General features: G+C 41.2%; 3 protein-coding genes across 5 annotated transcripts; 2 read left to right on the top strand and 1 right to left on the bottom strand.

Moving 5' to 3' along the window:
• Nucleotides 1-331: 331 nt before the first annotated feature.
• Nucleotides 332-5,290, bottom strand: dazap2 (DAZ associated protein 2). Its single transcript, XM_076042441.1, has 4 exons — nt 5,132-5,290; nt 3,537-3,655; nt 3,174-3,422; nt 332-2,281 (listed from the first exon to the last, which is right to left on the bottom strand). The coding sequence occupies exons 1-4, from the start codon at nt 5,142-5,144 to the stop codon at nt 2,153-2,155; spliced, it is 510 nt and encodes a 169-aa protein (XP_075898556.1). The 5' UTR covers nt 5,145-5,290; the 3' UTR covers nt 332-2,152.
• Nucleotides 5,291-7,226: 1,936 nt separating this feature from the next.
• On the top strand, nt 7,227-15,898 carry pou6f1 (POU class 6 homeobox 1). Of its 2 annotated transcripts, XM_076042078.1 has the most exons (12): nt 7,227-7,725; nt 7,968-8,064; nt 8,625-8,669; nt 9,033-9,222; nt 9,367-9,503; nt 10,075-10,300; nt 10,406-10,665; nt 10,741-10,869; nt 12,306-12,539; nt 12,927-13,062; nt 13,164-13,332; nt 13,811-15,898. In XM_076042078.1, exons 2-12 carry the CDS (start codon nt 8,011-8,013, stop codon nt 14,154-14,156), a joined length of 1,926 nt encoding a protein of 641 aa, XP_075898193.1. In that variant the 5' UTR covers nt 7,227-7,725; nt 7,968-8,010; the 3' UTR covers nt 14,157-15,898. The 2 variants fall into 2 exon arrangements, with proteins under 2 accessions (XP_075898193.1, XP_075898194.1); XM_076042079.1 differs by lacking the exon at nt 8,625-8,669.
• A 131-nt stretch (nt 15,899-16,029) lies between these two features.
• On the top strand, nt 16,030-25,887 carry tfcp2 (transcription factor CP2). Of its 2 annotated transcripts, none has more exons than XM_076042083.1 (18): nt 16,030-16,388; nt 16,727-16,932; nt 18,292-18,443; nt 18,759-18,835; nt 18,963-19,068; nt 19,386-19,492; nt 19,655-19,807; nt 19,899-20,009; nt 21,050-21,138; nt 21,314-21,365; nt 21,520-21,613; nt 22,281-22,371; nt 22,475-22,575; nt 23,910-24,052; nt 24,516-24,567; nt 24,677-24,864; nt 24,904-25,209; nt 25,250-25,887. In XM_076042083.1, exons 2-16 carry the CDS (start codon nt 16,811-16,813, stop codon nt 24,712-24,714), a joined length of 1,488 nt encoding a protein of 495 aa, XP_075898198.1. In that variant the 5' UTR covers nt 16,030-16,388; nt 16,727-16,810; the 3' UTR covers nt 24,715-24,864; nt 24,904-25,209; nt 25,250-25,887. The 2 variants fall into 2 exon arrangements, with proteins under 2 accessions (XP_075898198.1, XP_075898199.1); XM_076042084.1 differs by having other exon boundaries at nt 24,895-25,209.
• Nucleotides 25,888-26,219: the final 332 nt, after the last annotated feature.

The following is a 26,219-nucleotide window of genomic DNA, read 5'->3' as shown; positions in this document are numbered from 1 at the left end:
CAGACAGCAAAAAAGAATATCTGCAAACAGGCCTGCTGGATTATTGCTGACTTTTGGAGTTTCAGAAACCTCGCTGGACTTTACAGGACAGCAATAGACCTTTTTTTTTTTTTTTTTTTTAACCGCAGGAGGCCTTTTGGATCAGATTAGACACATTTGGATTAACACGTGTTTCCAATGAGAGGAATCAAGGTTCTGTTCCATTCGGCTCAGAAAAGCCTCAACTGCTGTTGTTCTGAAGGATCACTGAAAAGGCTCTGCCACACAACTGGAACCTAAACCTGTGTTTTATGAATTGCTCCCTTAATCTATAGACAATTTCTGGTGGATATAGAGAAGACTCAAAAAGGTTTATTATGTAAAGAGTTTCAGGAGATGTTCAATTAAAATCACAAAAATACCTTCTATATGAACAGTTCGGCTGTCAGTGACAGGTGTTTGCATACACTTTTAAGCTACAGAACAACAATGAACACAACATTCCTCTAAGATGAACTTAATTGTTTTTTTTTTAACAAATTATAATTGTTCAAAAAAGTGAATTTCAACAATTTAAAATTGTTCAAGACATCTCACAGCTTCCTTTGAAAGTAATGAAACAACAAGAAAGAATAATAATATCAGAGCGCAGCGCAGCCCATTATTTGCAACCATTTCCAATGTGCTTAGCAGTGCATATCAGATTAAAAAAAAAAAGTGTACAGAGAAAAAGGTGCAAAAGTATGCAACAATTTGAAGAGGTTATCCATGTAAAAGTTACATAAACACGAATGAACTAACACGGCAGACTAAAGAGGTCGAGGTACCCAAAAATCACACGATTGATCTTTCCGTGATATGTTTGCTTTTAAATTGTGACGTTTTCAATATCCAGTCACAACCAAACATAAGTGCATTTTTGACCTTGCCTTTGGTACAACAAGCTCATTGGTTATACTAACAAAATGAGAGGCCTACATGAACATGGAGATCATTTTATTAGGCCGTTGAATGAGGCTCCGAATTCCTAAATGTCACCTTAAAAACGAATGCAATGACAACTGTGAAATTTTTTCTGAGGTGAAAATCCTTCTTGAGAAAAAACAAAAAAACAAACAAAATGCTGAAAAGTTCCTCATGAAGCCTGCACAATAAAACATTTAGTGTATAAACTCTGGGTATCCGACTGTGAGAACAAAAAGCATCAATGTTACACCAACCACCTCTTACCATTCGACAACCATTTGGCTTTACGTTAAATTTATTTCCTTTAAGTTTTACTGAAATTATTCATCTTTAAATTAGGGCTATTCCCAGTGCTCTTTGGCACTTGACTAAGTTCATCTACAAGTTGCCCAACAAGGTACAGTATACCACTTTGAATATTTCATGAGCTCTCATTCTTCTTATGTTTCTTTAGTTTTAATTGAGTTCATCCTCAAGAGATTCAAAGATAAGAACTATCTGTCAGATAGACGCTGTGCAACAAATTTGTTGTAATATTTTTAATACTGTGAAAAGGACAAAGACAATTCTAGGTAGAAGCATCCATGATGCTTTTTTTTTTTTTTTTTTTTTTTAATATAGTTCGCCAAGATTACTCATGATCACCGTACTGGTATTTACATTTATCACTATTACACATCTAGGGATTAACTGCACTAAGAGTTTTCAAAAATACAAGTGGAAATTAGTTGTTTGCGCTTTGACAGCACTTTATAACTGCATTTCACTTTTACCATAAAGCAACTAAACTACAGAATGCATTGACAAAAGCTTTACAGGTATTTAGGAATGGCGATTGTTGATCCCTTGGATTACAGGAGACCAGGCCTCTTAACAAATCAACTTGTTGGAAAAGATCCAATTTGAAATTATCCTAAGATCTACAACCTATTTGACAGTTATGGAATGAGTTTTACATCCTTGAAATTTGACATTTGTCTCCATAAGTTGAGGAATTTGTCATTTAATCTGCAGGTCAGAAGTGGAGTACTGTACCTTTAATGAGGGCTGTTAAATATTACATTCCATTAGGTGATATCAGTATTGTGACCAGGCCGAGCAGCCTGAGGAGGAGAGGCTTATAGGATGGAAGAGGGCAGGGGGGAGACCTGGGGCTTTGTTTGGAACGGGGACTTGATTTAGGCATGAAGAAGCTGCAGACTTGCTGTTACCAGATGGTATAACCTCCGCTGGATCCGCCCAAGAAGAAGTTGTTTTTGCGCTGTGCCATTACAACATTAGCGCCCTGCATGGCAGCCAGCTGAGCTGCATTGGGGGGGTGACCAGGAGGTGGGGGCTGGAGGAGGGGAGAGTCAAATATAAATGTCAGTACAGAGTTGAAGCGGAACAAAGTCAAAAACAAGACTTTTTTTTTTTTAAACCTCAACATTCTATTCTAAAAAAAACAAAAAATGAACCATGCGCAGCAGCTGATAAGATGTTTTACTCTAAACACTTAACCATCAAACCAAAATCCATTCAAAGCATTTTAATTGGTTTTAGGATTCCATACAGCCAGACACAGTCTAGACTAATGGATACATCTAAACAAAGAATTACTTTGGTGCCTTTGTCGATGTGTTTAATTTGAAGAAACGGCCTCGTATGGCAGCGATGCTTAAAGTCACCCTCTGCAAAAATAGGAGCCTACAAGCTGTCGCTAACCCAGCTGGCAATGAAGAACCAGTTTGTCGGCATTGAATATCATACACGAAAAATTTGTCCAAAAACCTTTTTGTTACTTTTGCTGAACTGATCAATCAATCAGTCTGTTGCGCCAAATAACAAAGGCAAATTTAAATGTCTGAAAAACTTGACTGTGAAAATATACTCACATAGTTATATTTTTCACTTTTTAATAGTTTATTTATAGAAGATGTCATGCACCAATTTCACCAAAAAAAACTCATTGTATGTATAAAAAATGTACTTGTCAATAACGCCTTTTCTGATTCTCTTGTTCACCAATTTCCACCTAGTCTTCACACTTAATTGTCGTGTAGTGATACAGCCTCAAGCTTTGCTCGCTAAGACAAACTTAAAATCTGGTTATCTAAACAAATAAATGGCAAGACACTTTTGGCACTAAACAGTAAACACCTTTGACGCTTTATTTGCAACTTTATTTCGTGTAAACTCAATCACGGCCGCTTATGAATCTGCGTGAAACGTGTGAGACAGTTACTCACTGGGATGGAGACACTGGTTCCACCTGTGAAGCGAGCGCCAGCGTCAAAGCCACTCTCCACCATCACTGTTGACCCATGGGGGTATACAGGCCCCATTTGATAGTAGGCCATGGGCACGTTCTGACCCACTGGCCCAACAGACATGTGTGGCTGCATGGGCATGTACACCTGAGCACCGGGATAGGGAGAGGACATCTGAGGCAACTGGCCAGGCACCTGAGGTGGAAGCACATATCTGGGCTGGTATATCTGCAAACAGAGTGAGAGAGAGAGAGAGAGAGAGAGAGAGAGAGAGACCATCTTTAAAGGCAGTTTTAAAACAAAAAGTAAGTATTAACACTTACCTCACAGCATGACACTTACCTCAGAATATGCAGGGGGTGTGTCTGTGTAAGGAGGTGCCTGAGGAGACATTTGCATAGCAGGAGGGTATACAGGCGCGGTGCTCTGCTGAGGGTACACCGACTGCTGTGGATATGAGCCTGAAAAACAACATGTCATCTTGAGAAAATGGCCACCGCTTAACCCCTTTGTTTGACTGTAACAGTTAAGGGTTCCTATGGGGCCTTGTAATGCTACACAAGTTGTTATGCTCACTCTTTGGCATGAAAGAACCGTTTTGAATGTGACATGATTTTGTCAGCAAAGCAAATCCTTCCAGTTGTTCCTTTCAAGAGTAGCCACAGAGAATTGATTTTCATGTTAAGTTTGGTACATGTTTTTACGTCGGATGCCCTGCCTCAAAACTCTTGCTATAAACTGGGCTTAGGGACCAGCACAGGAAGGACACTTAAGCAGCCCATTCTAGAGCCTTGTTTCTTTCAGTGTAACTTGACCTGGGACTCAAAAGTGGACCCCAACACTAAAAAAAAAAAAATAAAAAATAAAAAACCCAAAATAAATAGGATAAACGCAATGGATCAAAATATGTTGACTGTTATGCAACAGCAAAGAACAGTACATACTGTATTTGAAAATAACAATTAAAGATTTGGATAATGACAGCACAGATTATAGTGTCATGCGTGCCGGTGAAAAAGTGTTCAACTTGTGTCTCATCAAAGTTAAACAAATCACTTTCCTTAAGTCAGAGTGGATAAGAGCAGAAGACAAAGGTATATTTGTCGCATATAAAAATCTTTGAAACTAAAAGATTATTTCCCTCTAAAAAACACGTTTAAAGTGTAGGGAAAGACTGACCAAAAAAAAAAAAAAAAAAAAAAAAGATCTAAAACTATTTCCTTTGTTATTAGTTGGTAATGTGAATTTCCAAAAATAGAACACAATAAAGAATCATTACATTTCAGTATAGACGGAAGCAATTATTTGTAACGCGGTTACTTTTTTTGTTGTTGGGACATTTCCAAATTTCAGTCAAATTAGCCGTTGAGAAAAGAACACAAATGAAAAGCTAGTATGTTATAGTCCGTATCTAGGTTAACGGAGCACAGAGCAACAACAAACATCTCAACATCTGACCGCTGACACAAAAGGGTGAAAAGGATATAGCTATAGATTTGTCCTGGGTGAACCTACTAAAACTGACATGCTGCGTGTGGAGTCACGGAAATGAAGATGTCCATCGATACGCAAACGGAGATGTTTTACACATTTAAATAAAAACAGTCATGTCCGCTTCGCCTTAAGAACCTGTGCTGGGCGAATGCTAACCGCCTGCCTGCAATTGAGCAACCAAAAAAAAAAAGCCTCGATAAACCAATTCGACGGTAAAAACGTTCACTGTATCCATCTACGTATGTCTAATTATCAAAATTGTCGAGCTAAACGTGTTGTCTACGATGTTACGTCCGTTTATTGACGTGTAACATCGCGGGGCTAACCTAACCCGCTTCAGATGGCCATAATGGCAGCTCTTTTATCGCTTGTTCTAACGCTACGTTTCCTATCGAACGATTTTTTTTCAAATATACATATACGCAAAATGTATGGAGAAATACCTTTGTTGTTCATTGTTGTGGACCAATGAAAAGACAAGAGAAAATCTGATGAGAAGAGATGTCTGCGTATCTTGTCACGGCCTTATAACAGGTTACGGCTTTCACAATCATTCACTTCCTTGATTTCAGCTTCTTGTTGTTGTGGAAGTGGTGACGTCGTTTGTTCTCGATCTTTGGTTTGGTGCAAAGAGTCAGTGTGTGCGCGCTCCTCCTAGAGGACCGAAGCGGTACTACGTCCGTGGGTGAGGGAAGGTGAACCGAAAATATTTAGTTGCCGAGTATGTGTTTACGATTAATGCAGGTGAAATACACAATGAACGTGGATTTAAAACTTACTGGAAAATAACGGAGTTATATGGAGATGCGTTTCGCAAATTTACAACATTACATCATATAGACACGCAGTATATATAGTTATATAAAATAAAACGAAAATCAAATTCGGGAAAGCCTACAAGTGAGAGATAGTTTCTGGGGCAACGTGTAATGTTAAAAAACCCAAAACAAAACAAAACAAAACAAAAAAAGATAAAACGTGTTTAATAATACAATGATTAATAATACCTAAGCTGCTAGGAGAATGGGGTACGAAATATATTGAGCAATTATGCAATAATTAAGATGACAGTGATAATTATGACGATAACATTAACATGGACTGTACAATATCCTAAGAAAATGTTCCACTAAGGAGCATCCATCCACGTCACACGTCAATTTCTCATCCTTCCACCTTTATGCATTTGTATGCTAAACAAACAAACAAACAAACAAACAAACCACAGCAGTTGTGTAAACAGGTTCAGAGTCAGTTTATTATCAGATCATAGGCATCGTTCCGTATAGTTTTAAACATTTTACAAAACAAACCCTAAAACTATCGCGGGTTTTGAAAACCAATCCACGACTCTGGCCAAACCGACTCGCCGTGTCTGCAGCCTTTATCGGAGACACTGCCCCTTTAAGAGAACCATGGCACCTCTGAAGTCGAGGCAGACATTTTTCCATGCGAGATTTTTTCTTGCATAAATTATGTTCATGACGTAGTGCAAAAGGCCAATTTTCGGGCATTTTTCCGCGACTTTGCGGCTCAAACGGGGATTTGTGAGACACGTCGGGGTCTCCAGATCAACCGGGCTCTCGCACAAAGGCCGTCGTCATTAAATATTTACAGAGAGGGAGATCCTAAAATTGCAAAACCTCCTTATCAATGCAAATGCCTCTTTTGTGTGCAGTCACAGCGCCTGTCTGGGAGCTGAGATGAATTTTTAATTATGTGTGACCGAAACAAACTGTGACAAGGACCTTTTATAAGAGCGGGGGGATTACAGAAAATAAGCTGCATATCCGCGGTAAGTTGAACATAATAACCGGAGCATGCTCCCCCCCCTTTTGCAGGGCAGCGAAATGGCGAGAGGAAATGACTTTTAGGTTAATATGCAATGTACGTAATTAGCATAATTTATATATTTATGATAAGGAGAAGGAAATACATAATATTCGGTCTCTGGGCGCTGGATTGATGTGTTTATCTGTGCGCGGTGCCTTCATGCTGGCGGTCCAAAAGTGGGCGCCGCGGCGAGACTTTTATTGGGCAGGATACGGATGTGGACGTGGGGGTGGGGAGCCCATCAACACCCGCCGAAGTTTTGACACATGCTCGTGTCTCGCGGGGGCATTGCAGCAGGAAATGCGCCAACACCAATCTGCCCCGTGATCGCTGCGCGAATTTGTCAAACACTTTTAATTTGTCCTGGCGACTCGCGACCAGTCACCACTACGCATTGTCTTGGCAGCCCTCGGTCCCAGTCCGCTTTACAGGCCCGTCCAAAGAGTCTGGTTCCGCGATAACGCAAACAGAATGGCCGTTGTCTGTTCGGAAGAGAAAGAACAGCCCTGTCGTGTTCTTCAGCCGACGTTTACGAACACCTCCCTTGGTTCTGTGTTGCGCCACTGGCGAGTTTCTTTGCTTCTCGTTCCCAGACGCCAAAATAATGATCCTCAGATTCCCCCACAGAGATTCGTAGAGATTCTCTGTGGGGGAAACGGCATATTTAGCCCTGTGTTTACAGCTTCCTGCTAAACTGAAGTGTTGTCGTGCCTTTAGGGACAAAGACAAGGCAGTGGTAATCAAGGCATCAGAGGGTGGAACGTATAACCTGTCTGCAGGTGATGTAAATTTCCCCAGGTGAGTCGTTGACACCCTTTGTGACATCACAGGGGGCACAATGTCCAGAATTTGTAATTTCCTGAAAAGCAGAATTAAGCTGTGAGGTCCATGGCTAGGCAGCGACATTACTGTGAGAAAAACATTCAGTCAGACGCTACGATTGTGTTCATTATGTCTTCAGTTTTCATAGGTTTGTGTCTTTCTTTTGTTCAGTCAAGCTTTCTGTTTGTCCTATCTTGACATGTTTTGGCGCCTTCTTCAGAAGTGTCACTTGGGGTGGAAAAGGGAAAGTTCTGATGACTCTGGTCAAAGAAAGAATAAGTTGCACAACAAACAGATGATGAGCCGGGACGAGGGAGCTCACATTCTCTCTCACACCTGGAGCAGCATCCTGCAGAGGCCAACGGACAGTCAGATCTGACAGGTTGGTCGCGCCTCTATAGCATCAGCTAATAAAGACGATTCACACACGCCACCAAGTGACACGTCTGACGAAGGCTGAAGCTCCCCCGAAACATGTCAATGTAGGACATTCTGAACCCTTGTCTTAACAAAAGAATGACACCAACCTATTCACTCACTGGATCTTGCGTTTCCTGTTTTTCCTTTTCTTTTTGGGTGAACTGCGAGAATTTGTTTCATCAATTTCCTTCCTATCACTCCCAGAATGCCAGGAGGACTGTGACGGTGGTGGTGGAGCGAGCGAGCCATGAACTCCCAGAATCTCCCTGCCAAAGATGCGCCGCTCACTGTCAATGAGCAGGTAACACTCCACCTGTCGGGCGCAGAAGCGCAGCAGGGGAACCAAACTCCTCGTCCCTCTACCCAGGATGCGTCCTGACGTACCCTGACAACATGACCCCCACTCATCCTCCATGCGCTGCCACATGCCACGCCATAACGGAATGATTAACATCTGTCACATTTCGATCAGGGCCCAATTTGTGTTGCATCACCAAATAATACCTGCTCCTCCATGCTTTTTTTTTTTTGACGTTTATCGTTATTTGAACTGCCATGCTAAATAATGAATTGTGTATTTTTCCTCCCCCTCCCTCTCTCTCTAGTAACATTCTGTGTAGACATAGTCAACAAACGCAAGCAATGCTCTTCTCATATGTGTGAAGCGGGACTTGACCAGAGCATTGCTTGAGCTGCTTGTTGGCTGATGTTGTCGTCATTGTTTCCCGCGCCCTTTCTCATCTGCGCCTGTTTTTCTGTTGTTTTGGTGTTTGTTTTTTGGGTCATTGTGTCCTAACATGTGCCCGGCTTCTCTGTTCTCCTTAGCCATTCACTGTCTGACTGCAGAAGTGTTTTTTTCAGCCATTTAAATCCTGCACTTTGAAATTCCCTGCCAAAGACAACCAGGTATGCATCCTCCTCTATCTTCCTGCCTTGTCTCTCTGCACCTTGTCCTCCCGTCCAGGTTGTCTCGCTGCCTCCCCTGTCGGTTCTTAATGAATACATGCCTCATGAATCATCAGTCAAACTCAAATTCACCACTTGTCATGAATAAAGGAGTTCAGTAAATGTTCAATGGAGATATTAGATAAGTTCTGTTGTCATCCCTTATATTCAAAATTAAGTGAGATATTTACAATCGTAAAGTGCTTTAATTTGTTTCACCTCTCATTAACAGTAACAGAACCCAAAGCCTTGTATAAAGAATATTGTCAATAATTGATCTCGCATTCAAATTAACTGAGTCTACGCTCTGTATGTTCTGTGCAGGTCATTGTGATGTCCGGCCATGAGACTATTCGCGTGCTTGAGGTAGAGGTCGATGCGTCTCTGCCAACATCGGCACTCGATGATAAAAGTGAAGGCAGAGCTGCGGAGGAGGTGGCTCAGGCTGCAGGTCAACCTGAGGTTGGCGGCACTCAGGACATTCTGACTGTGCCCCAGATCACAGCAACGGTTGGTAAGTCCAAACACTGCTGCAGTATTTTGGTTGGTAGACAAGTGAAGACATGGGAATCAAGTTGTTACGCTAAAAATGTAACGATTAACCATGACAACAAGTCGAAGATTTGAGTGAAATTCAACCCTGACTGTACTCCTGCAGTGGCTGCTGAGCAGCAGGTGGTGTCTGTAGATGCTCCAACACCTGCTCTCCAAACACTGACACCTGCTGCTGCTGTCAGTGTGTCCCTGCCACAGCCTCAGGCCGCCATGCCCATTGCAGTACAAGGCTGTCCGCAGGTATGACTGCAAATATACATGCTCAGCTCAATCTTTCTGTAAGAGAGCGAATTCTGAACCATTCCCTTATTTTCTAACACACTTTGAAATTGCTAAAATCACTGAGTCAATACACTGCTGTTGTAAAAAAAAAACAAAAACACCCTGATGCTACATACTTACTGTATGTGGAGATTCCTTGGTTGTTGAAAATGTCAGAATAATATTTGTGTCGTAAAACTATTAGATCAAACTGCAATATGAACAACAACAGCAAAAACATATATGCTGATGGTAAAGATGAAAAATGTATTTGAACAGAAACGGCTTTAGGGAATTTATTAGTACTTTGTCAACAGGTCTCGTATAAAATCATCCATTCATCCATCTTCTGTACCCGCTGACTCCTGCACTCAGGTTTGCAGGGGTCTGCTGGAGCCTCTCCCAGCTGTCATGGGGTTACACCCTGGAGAAGTCGTAGTCTGAAATTGATTTATGTATACTGTATATTTGAAAAAAAAATAAAATAATAATAATCTAGGAAAATGTACTTTGTACATGCATAGCTAATGTTCCTTCCTTGGCAAATTAGGTGCTGACCCAAGAAAGCCTGGCCACCCTGATGACTGGCATGATGGCCCAGACAGGGTCCCTTGGGCAGCCACTGCTCATCCCGCTCAGCATGGCGGGCTCAATCGCTGGCCAGGGTGGTCTGGCTGTTCTCACCTTGCCCACCACCAACGTAGCTTCTCTTCCTGCAATTGCAGCCGCTAGTGCGGCCGGGAACCTGCTCAAATTGCCTTTTGCTGGACTGCAAGGTACGTCGCTCACGGCGTCACTGCAGACAGCTTTCATTGGCCAGTTAGCAAACACTTTTAAAAAGGTTGTGTCTGTGTCCTGAGTAAATCGATTTCTTTGCTCAGCTGCAACAGTCCTGAACTCGGTCCAGCCGCAGCTGCACGCAAATACCCAAACGATGTTCCAGCACCAGACAGCCTCTATACAGCCAGTACAGTCTGCCGTGCAGCAGGTGACCTCCCAGCCAACACAGACAGCCACTCCGCAGGTCACCACCGCTCACATAGCAGCAGCCCAACAGACTCCAGGCACCACCACTGTCTCACAGTCCAACATATCCGTGGCAGCTCTCCAGGCAGCCGGGCTCTCCATCAATCCAGCTATTGTAAGTGTCAGAATTTCTGAGTGCTCATGGTTTTTGTGCAGTTTGCAATGTGAGTCACTGTGATTTTATGTCCAGATCAACGCTGCTTCACTGGGAGCTCAGCCTCAGTTCCTTAGTTCCTTGACGTCCACTCCTTTTATCACAAGTGCTATGTCCAACGTGGCTGGAATCACCAGTCAGATCATCACAAACGCCCAGGGACAGGTGGGTGCTGCAAGATGCTCTACTCAGTTTCAGAAAAGCATTATTTATCCCCAGAGGGCAGATTAAATACTTATGTACAAAACCAGAATGGCCATGTGTGCATGCATGGTAGTGCATGGTAGTGCACGTGAATACCTTCTCACGCAAATCATGAGTAGCGAGAACCAACAATGCCTCCGATTGCACCTCACCTTCAGAAAACACATACGAATTACATAGAACTCCAAATGAATCCTACCAGTGGCTAAAGCTATGCTTGATATAACTCTAAACCAGAGCCCCTTCTGTTACCAGACCTCTGTCCCAATGTTGTGTTTCCAACTGTCAGTGATGGACCTGCATCCTCACTGAAGTGGTTTAGTTTTATTTGACTACATTACAGTGTAGCTTGCTGTTGTGCTTAGAGGTCTACATGTTGGCAAGTGCGGCGAAATGTCACTACAAGGAAGAAAGAATGTAACCACACAACATTCTGTTTCTCTGGTTAGCGTGACGGAATTTACTTTTGATTGGTTTGGGCAAAGGAAAATTCTACCTCACTGAAAGCAAATGAAATTCCATTCAGAATGGGCCCGGTTATTCCCAATGAGAGGTTTGGAGCATTCGGTTTGGACCTATCAACCCATTTTTATATACAAGGAATATTTGGCTCCATGTGATCCCAGCCTCGTGATTTGTTTTCCTGTGGACTACTAAAAGGTTTCCCAGTGTGCAACATGTAACATCAGTGTTGGAGCGTGAAACATTGACACTGAGTGTAATGAGACCGATGCCTAGCCAAAGGCTACAGTAGGTCACAGTTCCAGAATGAGAAAGGCCTTGAGAACCTGGACAAGGGATAATAGAAGGCCATTGAGAAGACCTGGTGATAACGGAGCTGATGAAAAACAGCTGGACAGAGTTGGATAGGATTGGACTGAAGGAGAGGCCACGCCCACCCGATTTAGGAAAAGAGAAGGGATAAAGGACCACATGCGAGGATGGAATAATGTGCTCTTGGTTTGTTTGTCACTGCCCAGCTGTTTAAATCAGACCTTGAGTTGAGTGTCCATCCACAGTGTTTATTTGAGCTCCAAAGAGACTCAAGACTCACGGTACAGCTTCTGAGGAGCCAAGAAGTGGATTCATGAGAGCAACTACAGACTCTTCTGAGCCACACACCAATCTGCTAATGTGCACTTGGTACAATATTTTTCTCCCAGGTCTCAACATCTTTTAAAACCCTCCAGCAAAAGAAACAGAGAAAAGGGTGTGTTGCTTCTAATATTTTTTAATGAACTTCTTATATTTCCCTTCTTGTTTTGGGTTAGTCACTTGGCAGAGGTATCAGTTTCTCTAGTTACATCACAAAGGGCTTATTTCAAGAACTCTGTAGCACGCACTCGGAAAAGTGAAGCCCGCAAACAATAAAATGTTGTGTTTGTATCACTGCACAGGTTCTGGGAACCCTCCCACTGTTAGTCAACCCGGCCTCTCTGGCTGGTGGAGCGACGGCGTCCACTCTGCCCCTCCACGGCCTCCAGGTTCAGACCGTCACCCCACAGCTGCTTTTAAACGCACAGGGCCAGATCATTGCCACAGTCGGGAATGGACAAGCGTCTGTGGTAACTTCAGCGGCAGTTCTGCCCAAAGCCAACGCACCTGCAACACTTACCAAACCCAGCACGCAGGTATGCAGAATGACCTTGGTGACGCTTGTAGAAGACCTCCATCTGGTTAGCAATAGTCTAAATATATAGATAAAGTCCTGACTATTGGGTCTAAGGCAGGGGTGGACAAACCTTTTGACTGGTGGGGCCACACTGGGTTCTAAAATTTGACAGAGGGGCCGGGGCAGCAGCAGATGGGTGGAGTGTTTTGGGGATATGTAGATAACATGTGCTTTAATATCTATTGAAAATGAACAAAAGTAAAGTTATGTGTTTTTGAAGCTCCATGTTATTTTTTTTTGTTATTTCGTTCTTTATTGAAACAACTCTTAAAACACTGAAAAGTTGAATTTAATGCATTTGTGCATTAAATTTTGAAAACTAACAATATGGTTTGTTTTCTTCCAGCCTTTGGTTACAACTGCCACTCAGTCACCGGTCGTCATCGCCCCACAGCCATCGGCGTTAAAGCCAGCAGCCACCCTCACCACCAGCGGGCCCGTCACCTGTGGAGATGTATCCAAAGTGGGCCATCTCGTCAGCAGTACGTACAAATGCTCCTCCGCAGCAGAACACAGATCCATTTTAGCAATAGATGAACCGTTTAACCAGGCTTTTTTTTTTTTTTTTTTTTTACTGTTGTAGAACCCCAGCAGGTCGTCAGCAGCGAGGAAGGAATCAATCTGGAGGAAATTCGGGAGTTTGCAAAGAATTTTAAGATCCGCCGGCTCTCTCTGGGCTTGACTCAAACACAAGTGGGCCAGGCTCTGACAGCAACTGAGGGTCCAGCCTACAGTCAGTCAGCCATTTGCAGGTAAATTATTTAGTCTTACCTGCATATAAACCTTTCTATCCCAATGTAGAAAGAGAAACCTATTTTCCTCTTATGCATTATATGAATATAAATATATATAAAATATATGATACATTACATGTATTATATATAGTATATCCATTAAAGCTTTCTGTACTATTGCATTTATGGATTATTTCATTAGAAATGAAACTGAATTCTGTGTGTAGCCAAATGCTGAATACACAAACAGATTGCCGGTCTTCAGTTCATAATGACACAAAAAACATTTTAGACAGTTTGGAAGCTACCTAGCATAGAATTTGCAATGTTCCGTGACCAAGCTATGGTGAATGATAAGGCTATTACCAAGTTCTAAGTGGATTTAGGGAATTGTGAAGAGCAGCGAGAGTTGCGGCCACTCCTGGCTGGAGACATGAGCTAACTCAGCTTTTTAAATAAATGCCATCCTTGTTGTATGGTTTCTTTTGCAATGCAGGTTTGAAAAGTTGGACATAACCCCTAAAAGTGCTCAGAAGCTTAAGCCAGTGTTGGAGAAGTGGCTGGCGGAAGCAGAACACTGGAACCAGAAGGGCCAGCAAAATCTGATGGAGTTTGTGGGTGGTGAACCATCCAAAAAGCGCAAACGACGCACCAGTTTCACGCCACAAGCCATAGAAGTCCTCAACTCGTACTTTGAGAAGAATGCACTGCCAACGGGCCAAGAGATTACAGAAATTGCAAGAGAGCTGAACTATGACCGAGAGGTGGTCCGAGTCTGGTTCTGCAACCGACGGCAGACGCTGAAAAACACGAGCAAGATCAATGTCTTCCAAGCTCAGTAGCAAAGGATTCTGGGAGGATTGGCTTTGTTTGTTGAATTGGAAAGTTGGACATGGTAACTGCAGCACAGATTTAGATGGCTTACTAAAAGTGTTTTTTTTTTTGTTTTGTTTTTTTTGAAAGTTATACATCGATACAAGGAAGGGAACATATAAGTACTATATGACTCATTGCAAACTAAGACTTTATGTGAATGCTACATCTGTCTAGTGAGTACCAAGTCAAACTGCATGGTCCTTTTCATCATACACATGAAATACAATACAGTGACAGTTACATCTAATGTAGGTAAATGTCAGTTTATAGATACATATATATAAATAAGGATCTCTAGGAATATCCCTCTGAAGTTGCAGTATGTTAAGTCACATTGATTTGACTTCAGCACAGTGGATGAAGCTACTCTGATATTTGGATAGCTCCTCATCTTATTTTCTCCAGTCTGTACTGCATGAGCAAGTTTACAGACATAAGAGTCTGACAGCTTTTCTGTGGGCTTACAAAAAAGACAGCAAAAAAAAAACAAAAAAACCCAAAACCTTATTTTCATAAGAATCTTAAGAATGCCAAAAATGACACACTGTCAATAAACCTTAGACTGCTACAGTTTTGGGACAATCAGTGTCACTTATTGATAATCAGAAGGACGAGATGACGCTCTGTAGCCATTATCCTTGTTCATCATTGATGCAAATGAGATAAATGTGTCGTTTTTAAATAAACTTTTCCATATTCCATCAAAACCGATTCTTATGAAAATATAGTTGTAGCTTTGGTTTTTAATTCTATTGACTCTCATTCAACTACTTAAAAATATGTATTTTTTAGTAAGTGGCTTTTTCTGTATACAAACATGGCATGTGTGATTTTCCGACAGTCCACTGTGTTTTTACACTTTGTTGAACAAGACGAGTATTTTTTGTCCTCTTTTGTAATTGTTGCAAAAAATGTTTTGCTGCATTTTGTTTGGTCTTTTTCGCCTCCTTTGATCTTTTTATAAAGGTCTTTGTTGGCCTGCGCGGAGTTAATGGTCCCATAATTTTACAAAAGATTAATTTCTAAACTGTTGATGAGCTAATTGGCGAAATAATATATGATTTTATAACCAAAAGAGTTTTTGCATGTGCAGTACAAAGCTATTTTATGAAGGAATAATACTGTGGCACTTCTCTGTACCTTTGCCAACTTGATTTATTTGCACTTTAGTGACATTGAGGAAAGGGAAAATGTTACAAATGATTTATGTGCAAGATTACAGTGGTGTCAAAGCATTTAAAGTTTTTTTTTTCTTCATCCAGTTCTTTATTTCTCTTCTGTAAAAGGTTTTGTTTTACAAAATGTAGCAGTATCAATCTTTAAGAACAAAACTGTAAAATGATTGTGCTTTATATGAGAAAAGATTATTAAAACATTAAGATGTTATTCTAAACTAAATTGCAAGTCATATCAGTCATATTTTTCAATTTGTCATGTCAATGGACCTGCATATTTTAGCTTTTTGAACAACGGGCCTATTGTGTTAGACTTGCAGTCTACCCAGGAGTACTACTTTCATCGCAAAGAAAACAAGTTATTTAATTAATATTTAAAGACAACTTTTTAAATGATATTGTGATTAATACATGTTTGAGTTGATCCCCAACACAGCAAAGCACAAAGTGGTATTTGCATATTCAAGGGAAAGACATGTTTATTTTTTTTTTGTGGTCATATCATTTTAAATAAACAAACCTGTCTTTTATAACCTCTCCAGTATTGATTTCATAAATTCAATCACTCGTGTTTTACGACAGAAAACCTCGAGTGGCCATAATGTGTTCCACTGTTCTCTGCTGGCTTGCGATGAAAAAACAAAAAAACAAACGAAGAAGATGTAGCGGAAATGACGGCAGCTCCTCTTCCTGGCGAAGATAGATAAACAAACAAAAGCATTCGTCATATTACAGTATTTACGAGTCTCGGACAGTTTGTCCTTGTTGTTTCACCCCTCCTGCACACAGTTATTGTTTGGCGGAAATTTTAAATGTCCGATAATTGTGATTAAGTGAGGCGGGAAACGCGTGTCATCCTTCCACAGCGAACTAGCAGAAGGATCGGTTGCTAGCGAGTAGCGGTAGCTCGACATGTCGTTTCCCCTGCTGCTGCTGCTGGAGTGAGGGAGCCACAGCGACATGATGGCATGACACCATCTCAGCGCTAGCGAGTTGCTAGACTTTGAAATAAAGGTATGATTTGTGTTTTCAACTCAGTGATTTTCCTTCAAGAAAAAAGAAAAAGAAAAAAGAAATGGTAAATGGAGAACCAGATGTTATGCAATGTTATTTTCTGTTTGGTGGATTGACACACAGCGGATCAAAACATGTGCATACGTTGCTCTGACAGCCCTGCGTTGTTTGATGTGTTTTATTTATTATTTTATTACGCCCATATGTCTCATATGTGTTCACCAGCAAGTAGCTTCGTTCTGCGTTCGTATCACTGTGGTTTGAGTTAACCTAATCTTCTTCTTCTTCTTCTTCTTCTTCTTCTTCTTCTTCTTCTTCTTCTTCTTCTTCTTCTTCTTTCACTGCAGATTTGGAGATTTTGGGGGGGTGAAATCCGTATTTTCTTATTGTGTTGAAGCCACTGTACGTAGTTTGATTTGCTCACCTTGGCCATGGCGTGGGCTCTGAAGTTGCCTCTCACGGATGAAGTGATCGAGTCCGGACTGGTGCAGGACTTCGATGCCAGTCTTTCGGGCATAGGTCAGGAGCTCGGTGCTGGCGCATACAGCATGAGGTAGGACTGAATGACTGCACGACTCTGCTTGCTCCTGTTGTGTGCCCTGTTTTTGCTAACAGTTTTAAACCTTTATCTCGCTCGTTATTCCTCCACTCAGTGACATTGTACACGTTTTTGAAGCAACGGTTTAGAGCACCTACAAATGTGTTCGTGTATGTACAGTTAATGTTCTACCGCCGCTACTTTGCTGCTGCCTAGATGTGGCGAAATTGAATCACCTCTTCAAAGGTTGATATCAGTGGTTTGTATTTTTTTTATTCACCCGTTACTGTAACTTCATTTTGTTTATTTCGATATTCTTTTGCTTTGTTTTTTTTTGGTCAACCTTTCAAATCCTTCATTTAAAAAAAAAAAAAAAAAAAAAAAATCTGTTATCTGTTATGCAACATAGGGAGGATTTTATATAACAAAATAATATTATAATGTAATTTGATAGATAGATACATATTATAGATAACTGCCATCTGTTTTCATACAGGTAATAGACACTGGAACACTGGTGTTAACATTTTATCTCACAGGAAAACTGAAAATTGTTCTAAAGAAAGTTATTACTAATACCACATTTTGAAAAGTTTTTTTTTTTTTTTTTTTTTTAAAGAGCAAACTAGTTGAAGAAGCTAAATACTCCTCTAGGACAATCTGTTAAAGAAACCCTGTCCTTTTAAAGGTGCTGTAAAACCTTGATACAATTGTGTAAATGTATATTTATTGTCTCATTGCTTTGTTCCTGTACTATTTTTCTTGCCTGTCCCCTTTCTTGGTTGACTGCACTGTTCAATGCCGCTGGACAATCTGTTGTGTCCCCCGACTTGTTTTTAGAATTCCTCTGTTGAAAGGAACAACATGATCCTTAATGGGTACTGAGCTGTTTATTACTTTTGACCCACTTGCTTCCGCATGAGCTGCAAAACTGAAGGCCACAGCATTCTGTCAAGCTATATAGCACCAATCTGATGACGTTAAGACCTCGGAGAGTGAATTGACCATAGAGACACTGAGAACTGTTCCAGCAACTTAATAATGCTGAGATAAATCTACATTGCTACATCTGGCATATTGACAACGTCTCAACTTAGTTTGAATGGCAGATGAAACCACTTTTATAGCACTTAGGGTATTAAACACCTACATTTCCCCCTTTCCTTCAACTGTAATGTTTGCTCACTTGAATGTGCTTTGAGTTGCTAAGCTGCCATACTGTATGTATGAGAAGTAAAAGATAGATAGATAGACACAGATGGCAGATGTTTATAGATATAATTTACTGCACTTTAAGCAGTTCTCTGTGATAGATGCTTGTTTGATTGTATTGTGTTGACTAAAAATGTTTTTTTTTGTCCTTAATATTTCCAGCGATGTTCTGGCCCTGCCAATCTTCAAGCAGGAGGAGTCCAGCCTGCCCTCAGACAATGAAAACAAGATCCTTCCCTTTCAGTATGTTCTGTGTGCATCTACCTCGCCTGCCGTCAAACTGCACGAGGAAACACTCACCTACCTCAACCAAGGTTCGCATTGGGCTCCCACACTCTGTTTAGCTTTGGTTTTTGCTGTTTTTTTAATGAAAGTTTTTCTTTTTATTATGGTTATAAATGGGAAGAAAAACAAGTTTGGCAAACATTTGGGAAGTACTTATAAAGTTAATGAAGTTTATTCTCATATGAAAACGAAGCAAAAAAAATAAAGGTTTGCTGAAGAGTTCCCTGTTGATGTACATCATGATTCTGGTGACTGGAAAAAAAAAAACAAAACAACCTCCAGTCGCATTTAGGAAATGCTATGTTGCCTCTCTGAGCGGAAACCTCATCATCTTCTCATTGCAGGTCAGTCCTATGAAATTAGAATGCTTGACAACCGGAAAATTGGGGAACTCCCAGAAATTACCGATAAAATGGTGAAGGTGAGCTGCAAACGCACATCTTGTGTTTGGATTTTGCCGTCTTGAAGGACAAATCCAGACCTGCGTGTTGTTGTGTTTGGGTGTTGCCCTGCGCACATTGTAAAAGGGAAACTTCTCTGTATTCCAGAGCATCATCCGTGTGGTGTTTCACGACCGTCGGCTTCAGTACACAGAGCACCAGCAGCTGGAAGGCTGGCGCTGGAACAGGCCAGGGGACCGCATCCTCGACCTGGGTCAGCGCTAAATGGGAATGTATAGTGTCTGTCAATAATCTCGATTTACTTGAAAAGTTTGATGCTTGAGCATTGTAATAATGTGGCTTTCTTAACGCAAAGATTGTCTTACAGCATGTGTTTCATTTAAAATTGATGTTACAGTAACACAGAACTGTGTGCTTGGATATATTTTCTCATTAATGTAACTGCACATACATTGTACTTGAGAAAGTACAAGAGAACTTGAGTGTTTTTGGGAAGGGGGTGGGGTTTGACTGCGGGCACCTACCATAGGTTGGTTGTTAACAGTGTGTTTTTATCCTGGTCTATTGCAGATATCCCCATGTCAGTCGGCATAATTGACCCGAGGGCAAACCCCACTCAGCTTAACACTGTGGAGTTCCTTTGGGACCCGTCAAAACGAACCTCAGTATTTATCCAGGTATTTGACAGGCAGCAGTGTTTTTTATTTATATTATCTTGCAAGAAAAGTGAAAGTTGTTCTGTAGTTATTACTACCATCTCTCTTTCATTGCCTCTGACCTTTTAATTTCAGGTCTTTGCTCCAGCGTAGTTTTCACTGTGTCCTTTTTCTGCTGTCAAGGTACACTGCATCAGCACAGAATTCACGATGCGAAAGCACGGCGGCGAAAAGGGCGTGCCTTTCCGCATCCAGATCGACACGTTCAAAGAGAACGAGAGTGAAGAGTACACAGAACACCTCCACTCTGCCTCCTGCCAGGTCAAAGTCTTCAAGGTGAGGAGGAACCGGGGGATAAAACACTGATGCTCTGCGCTGCCAGCTTGTATTATCACCAAGTGGTGACCGCCGCGTTCGCCTCCTTCAGCCTAAAGGCGCCGATCGAAAGCAGAAGACTGACAGGGAGAAGATGGAGAAGAGGGCACCACAGGAGAAGGAAAAATACCAGCCCTCTTATGAAACCACCATCCTGACAGAGGTTAGCATCTACCTTTTGCTGTGAATACACTAACACCCATCTTCAGTTGAAAAGTTCAAACCATCTTAAAAATGTCTATTTTCAAGATATGTTATGGATGCAGCTGCCACTCACTTTTTAAATAAAGCACAGGCAACGCAAATTAATTTAAAGGGGCCCTAACAGGGCCCCTTTCAGATTTGATTAATAAAATTTGGGTCAACAAAATTTGGGTTTTATTTTGTCAACACAACACAAACTCCTAGTTTTAGCTGGACAGGCTTTATAAAAGAACTACACCCCGGGCTCCGCCTTGGAACAGCCCTTGTGATTGGCCAGCTGCTCACTGCTAGCTCCAGCTAGCAGGGAAGATGGCCACTAGCTCTCTTGCAGTGACGCCTCAGCAGCATTTTAAATCCAGTCTGCAGAGGCGCTACTATGATAATCAGCTCTGCTCGTGCCGTAGAAAGTCGAGGGAGATCCTTACGGCTGTTTGGGAGCAGTAACACGGAAAAGGAATGCAGAAAATGAAATGTGAAATGCACCCATAGTTGTCATTTCTCGTACTTGCTGTGTTAGTTGGCGTGCCAGTAATGTAAAAATACATGTTAAAGAGCTGACAAAAGTCATTTTTTAACCAAAAATATTTTAATTAAACTTAGAAATTTTTTAATTGAAATTAGACAATTTCATCCTTTTCCATTCTTTACCTTTATTTTGAGTCTTTTGTGATGTGACATAATACTGATGCCTCTCCCAGGCTAGTGACAACATTCCCAGCTAGGTGTTGGTTCCGCCCTCTGGGGCTGCCTCACAGTCGTCCAGCAGTGTGTCTTTCTTCTTCTTCTTTTTCTTAAATCTCAAACATGTTGGATGTCCAACAAAACAGAATCCAAATGTGTGTTTTCTGGACTTTAAAAGAGTATTTGGGGACATTTAAATGCGTGAGGCTACTCCCCTGGTGTACGGGGTGAAAAGTTCAGCTATGATTGGATGGTTGGTATAAAATGGAACCTTCAAGATTATTCAGATACCACAAGAAAGAAAATCTTGTTTTGCAGTGTTCTCCCTGGCCTGAGGTCACATATGTCAACAATTCCCCATCTCCTGGGTTCAACAACACACACAACAGTTTTCCAGTAGCAGAGGGGTATGACTTTTTCACTCTTCCTCCCATGTCTCCAGGAACAGTTGAGCTTCACTTAATTAAAAAAAGAAAAGAAAATATAATCATATGCAAAGTGTAGATTTGTGTTGATGTGTTCAGGTATTTCAGTATTACTGCTGTCATCTAACTTTTTACTTGAAAAAACAATCCTGTGTAGAAATGGATCACCGAACCACCAACCTGAGCCTCAAGTCGTTCAAGTATTAGATGTAAGTCCTCTTTTATGGATTTGCTGTCCGGCTGCCTCCTGGTTTATTAATATTTGCAAAAATTCTCAATACACTGTGATACGGCATGCTTTTAAGTTGTTGCAAAAAAAATGTGTATACTGAATTTTTCTTTTTGGTCTTTTCTTCTTTTCAGAATTTGTTGCCCACTGCAACGCCACAAGATGCACAACAGTGGCTTTTAAGAAACCGCTTCTCTCCGTTCTCCCGGCTCTTCACTAACTTCTCAGGTATAAGGTGCTCATTGTTCACGCCATCTATTAAGTTATACATCCTGTTGTGACTTGTGGATTGATAGATGTAAGTGAACTGTGTATTTAAATGACCGTATCAAGTTGTTTTGTTCAGGTTTTGTATTTAAATTCTTCAAAATAGCCGCCTTTCATAAAAAGCATATTCAGACTTATTTAGCATGTTTATCTTTGCTGCATAATTACATCTATCTTGCTCATATATTTGATGTCTTCAATATCTATCTACAATACAGGAAATACTGCAGAAAAAGAAAAACATTCCATTCGATAGCGTGTCCAAACTTTTGACTGGTAGTGTAGATGACTGGAATATGCTACGCAATAGTTGTTACTGGAAATGTTTTTTTTCTTCTGGCATATTTTTACTACATTGCCACCACAGTGAAAAAGCATAACCACGTTAGTAGTGAAGTATCACACATTATTTACTGTATACATCATAATATCATTTTTGTAATACTACGCAAGGCCAAAGTGGAGTTGTATTTATACTTTGTGGCAAAACATATTGAGACCTGCTGTCGTGAAAATTCTTGCATACATTGACAATGTTAACCTTGTGTAACTCACTTGTTGTGTGGTTTGTGTTCTCTGATGTAGAAAAACCTTTTGCTCACATGTTTATGCTGCGTTTTGTGTGCAGGGGCAGACATGTTGAAGCTGACCAGGGAAGATGTCATCCAGATCTGTGGGCCGGCTGACGGCATCAGACTCTTCAATGCGCTGAAAGGGCGGTGGGTCGTCTCCGCCTGCTCCTAATGTAGTGGACTCTGCTCGTGTGTAATTCAAGGACTTTGTGTATTTATGGACTGGTTTCTCTGTAACATGTCCTCGCAGTGTGGTGCGGCCGAGACTCACCGTCTACGTCTGCCAGGAGTCTCAGAGGGAGCAGCAAGTGAAACATGAAAACGGAGATGCCAGCGCCAACACATTCTTTGGTTCGTACATGCCTGCACTTAATGTCTGTTTGTAAATGCAGCATTCCTAAAACAGACTTCCCAAACTGTGTATTAGAAAAGGGAAGCCTGAGCGCTGCAGTTCAGAGGAATAGTTTGATGTGTTGTACGGCTCTTTAACTTCCACTGTGACAGATTGGCAGAATGGGCCTAAAACAACAGAATGTATTATTAAATGCAAAAAAAAATTATCTTGGAATTGTTATTTGAGTGAAGGATAGAAGTTTAGGATGTTCACTATGGAACGCATTTTGTAGGTGCTACTAATATATAACTTCACAAATACTATATTTTTTTATCTCACACCATGCAAAGCATGTTTAAACTCCATGCCTGAGCCTGCAAAAAAAAAGAAAAAAAAAGACAAAACTTGTCACTTATCACAAAAACTCTCTAAGATGGAATAAAGAAGACATCACGAGGTAGTCTACTTGACATTTTTGTATTTTCACTGTGACTGTGAGTTGCAGTGATCATTTGTGTAGTCCAAAAGCTGCCTGCAGTGGACTGAACTTTGATCAGGAACATGCTGGCGCCTCTTGTAAAAGTGCAACTCAGTTTCCGCCTGGGTTGTTGGGAAGATGAAACAAACAGTGCATATCATGTTAATTGGTGAGCCTTACATGCATTTTTTTTTTGTAAAGGTTACGTCACCTTTGGATATGTTCACACACAGAATTGTTTCTTTTGCTTGAAATAAAGACAGTTGAGACTTATTAAAGTCACTCACTCTTTTGCACAAAGCAGCGGAAGGCGCAGCCAAAACAAAAAGCAACATAAGAAAACAAATTTGGATACACTGAACTAATTATTAAATTACCTTGCCCAAGCAGCTCCAGCAAAACACAGTCAAGAGGAATCAGTGTTACCCATAACGATTGATGCGAAGCAAAATGTTAAAAATTCCATTATTTAGCATCGTGTATGCAAAATATAGAGACTAAATCAAGCTTCCCATGGTTAAAAAAAAAAAAAGAAGAAACCTGGTAACTGCGTCAAAATCAAAAGGAAATAAAATGTTCTGGTAAACATTTAGTACAAATCCAAGTATTGCTGCTATAGCTAAGTATTAACTGATAGCTTCACTTGCTAAAAGCAGTACATGATGTCTTCCAGATATCTGTTTGGACCACCGGTGCCTGATCTATCCATCTTAAGCAAATAGGACTTAAACTAGATATTAATATTAGTTTGGCCCAACCTTAGTCTTGCATGGAATTGCGTTGATCGTCGGTGATATTGTCACAAATGCAGCACGTTCTCTTTGACGTTCTTGCAATGTGTTGAATGAAGCCCAACCTGCTTTTCCCTTGCAGTGTATCACGCCATTTACCTGGAGGAGCTCACGGCTACTGAGCTGATTGAGAAGATCGCTCAGCTTTTTAACATCTCCCCCAGACAGATAAACCAGATATTCAAACAGGGTCCCACAGGCATCCACGTACTGGTCAGCGATGAGGTAAGAAGACCATGGCTTTTATTCCACGTGCACTCAGGTTATGTGAAAGCCGTGGAAGTGATGGAGTCACTTCCACGTGTTCCAAATTTCCCCCTTTTTTTTTCCTTTTGATGAATTGCGTTGTTTTGTTAATGCGTACGTCAGCAGAAGGTAAACACAATTGAAATGTATACATATTCTGCAGCGTTAACAGACAATTGGACTCCATGGCACTCAATGAGGTAAACAGTGTGAATGAAAACCACACGCTGCCTTGTATTTTAGCATCATTTCACCTTGAAGCGCTTCCCCACAAAAATGAACGGGAAGTAAAAATGCTGCCAGTGAAAATTAACCAGTTAGGAAACGGCTGCCCAGCATTTTTTTAGGTTGCAGTTTACCAGCATTGTAGTAAAGACACGGAACTATAACTACAGTTGTCTTGTTTCCTATCTGCTTTAAACCTCAACCCTCTCCTGAACAGATGATCCAGAACTTCCAGGATGAAGTGTGTTTCGTACTTGACACAATGAAAGGTACTTGAACGTTGCACCGTTCATTTCTATATTTAGAGCTTTGACGAACCTAACAGTTTGTGGTTTATTTATAACATCGGACACCTCCGTTCTCTCCCTTTTCCTTTAGATGACACAAACGACGGCTACCACATAATCTTGAAGTGAACAGAGAGGCGGAGAGAAGACCCGGCTGACCCAGACCCACGGAGACCCCCCACCTCGCCAGGGCGTCGTGCTCCTCGGTCCACCTTGAGGATGTGGAGATGCTCCCAAGAAGAATCCAGGGGGGAGGAGGAGGAGGAGGAGGAGGAGGGGGTGGAGGAGGTGGAGGAGGAGGAGGAGGAGGAGGAGGAGGAGGAGTGGCGGCGTGTGACTAAAGACTTTCTTCTCCTGTCTAAACCTTCTTGTCTTACCTTTGAGGGAGCGACTGATGCCACGGCAGTGCAGCAGCGCCCCTCGTTGCTCCGTTCACTTCCTATCATGACTAGTTCAATGTGTGTCTCATCAAAGATGTCCGTGGCCCTGCAGCCGCCGTCAGTGTTTGTAAGCTGAGCTGTGTGCCAAAGCTCGTCTGTCTCTTAAAAAAAAAAAAAAAAAACAAGCAAAGAAACACGACAAAATCAATAAGCTAATCACAAAAAAAACAAGTTGCTCTGACTTGTTGTTTTCGGTCCACTTGCTTTGCTCAATTATGAAACAGTTTGCCAGAAACGCCACTCTAGAGCTGTGGTGATCAACATTGAAAGCCATCAAGAGGCATCACAGCCACCAGGTAAAGAGGCACTGTTATCTTTTACTTCTATAGGCCCCTCCATCCACACCACACAAAACACTATTTGATCCATAAGTCTACTGACAAGCACATTCTGCCAGCCCGGGTTGTTACGTGTGAAGCTTGAATGATCATGAAGAACTCGCTGTGTTATTGTTCACAGTAGGGACACTAAGAAGTGTTTGTGACCCATGTCTTATCGTAGTTGCTTTAGTATTTCTGATTTAAAAAAACAAACAAAAAAACAACAACATTTGTTGTGGATGGGTCATTTATTATTATTATTTTTTTAAGTTTTTAAATTTAATGATAGGTTACTTTTACAGTTTTTAAACATTGTCCTTTTAGATCGACTTGCATCTTTTCGGCTTTACATACTAACAGATGTAACGGGCCAGTGGGCACACCAGAACCCGCATGTCAAAAGATATGGTTAATTTTGTTTTTTGTTTTTTTTTGGTTCCTAGTCCATTGTACTGCTTATATAAAAGTGGTAGCTTTTCATTTTTTGATGTCTCATGTTTGCCCATGGTCATACCTGCATTATTAAAACACTTACCCATGCAGCAGTTGTAATGTATTTTATGTTGCTGTTATGCATGTAACAGTGTCCTTCATAGCTCCACGTCACAGGTTGACTGCAGAGGCTTGGTTTTCAAGGTTCATACACAAAACAAAAAGCAAAGCAACATTGGGAGTAACAGGAAATGACAAATTTCATTCACATATCCCACAGAAACCACACATAACGTCGACTAGTCCAGTCTAATCATACGCAACAAAAGTCATTTTGTGCACCTTTAAAATTCATTGATTGCAAAACCAATGCAGACGCTGTGAAGTCGAGGCGTACATAGTTGATGTAGTTCCTTTACAATCTAACACTAAATTATTGACT

Source organism: Nelusetta ayraudi, unplaced genomic scaffold, assembly GCF_046127955.1.
Source record: "Nelusetta ayraudi isolate G7.1 ecotype Tasmania unplaced genomic scaffold, CSIRO-AGI_Nayr_v1 ptg000070l, whole genome shotgun sequence".
NCBI lineage: Eukaryota > Metazoa > Chordata > Actinopteri > Tetraodontiformes > Monacanthidae > Nelusetta > Nelusetta ayraudi.
This window is presented reverse-complemented; position numbering and strand designations above follow the sequence as displayed.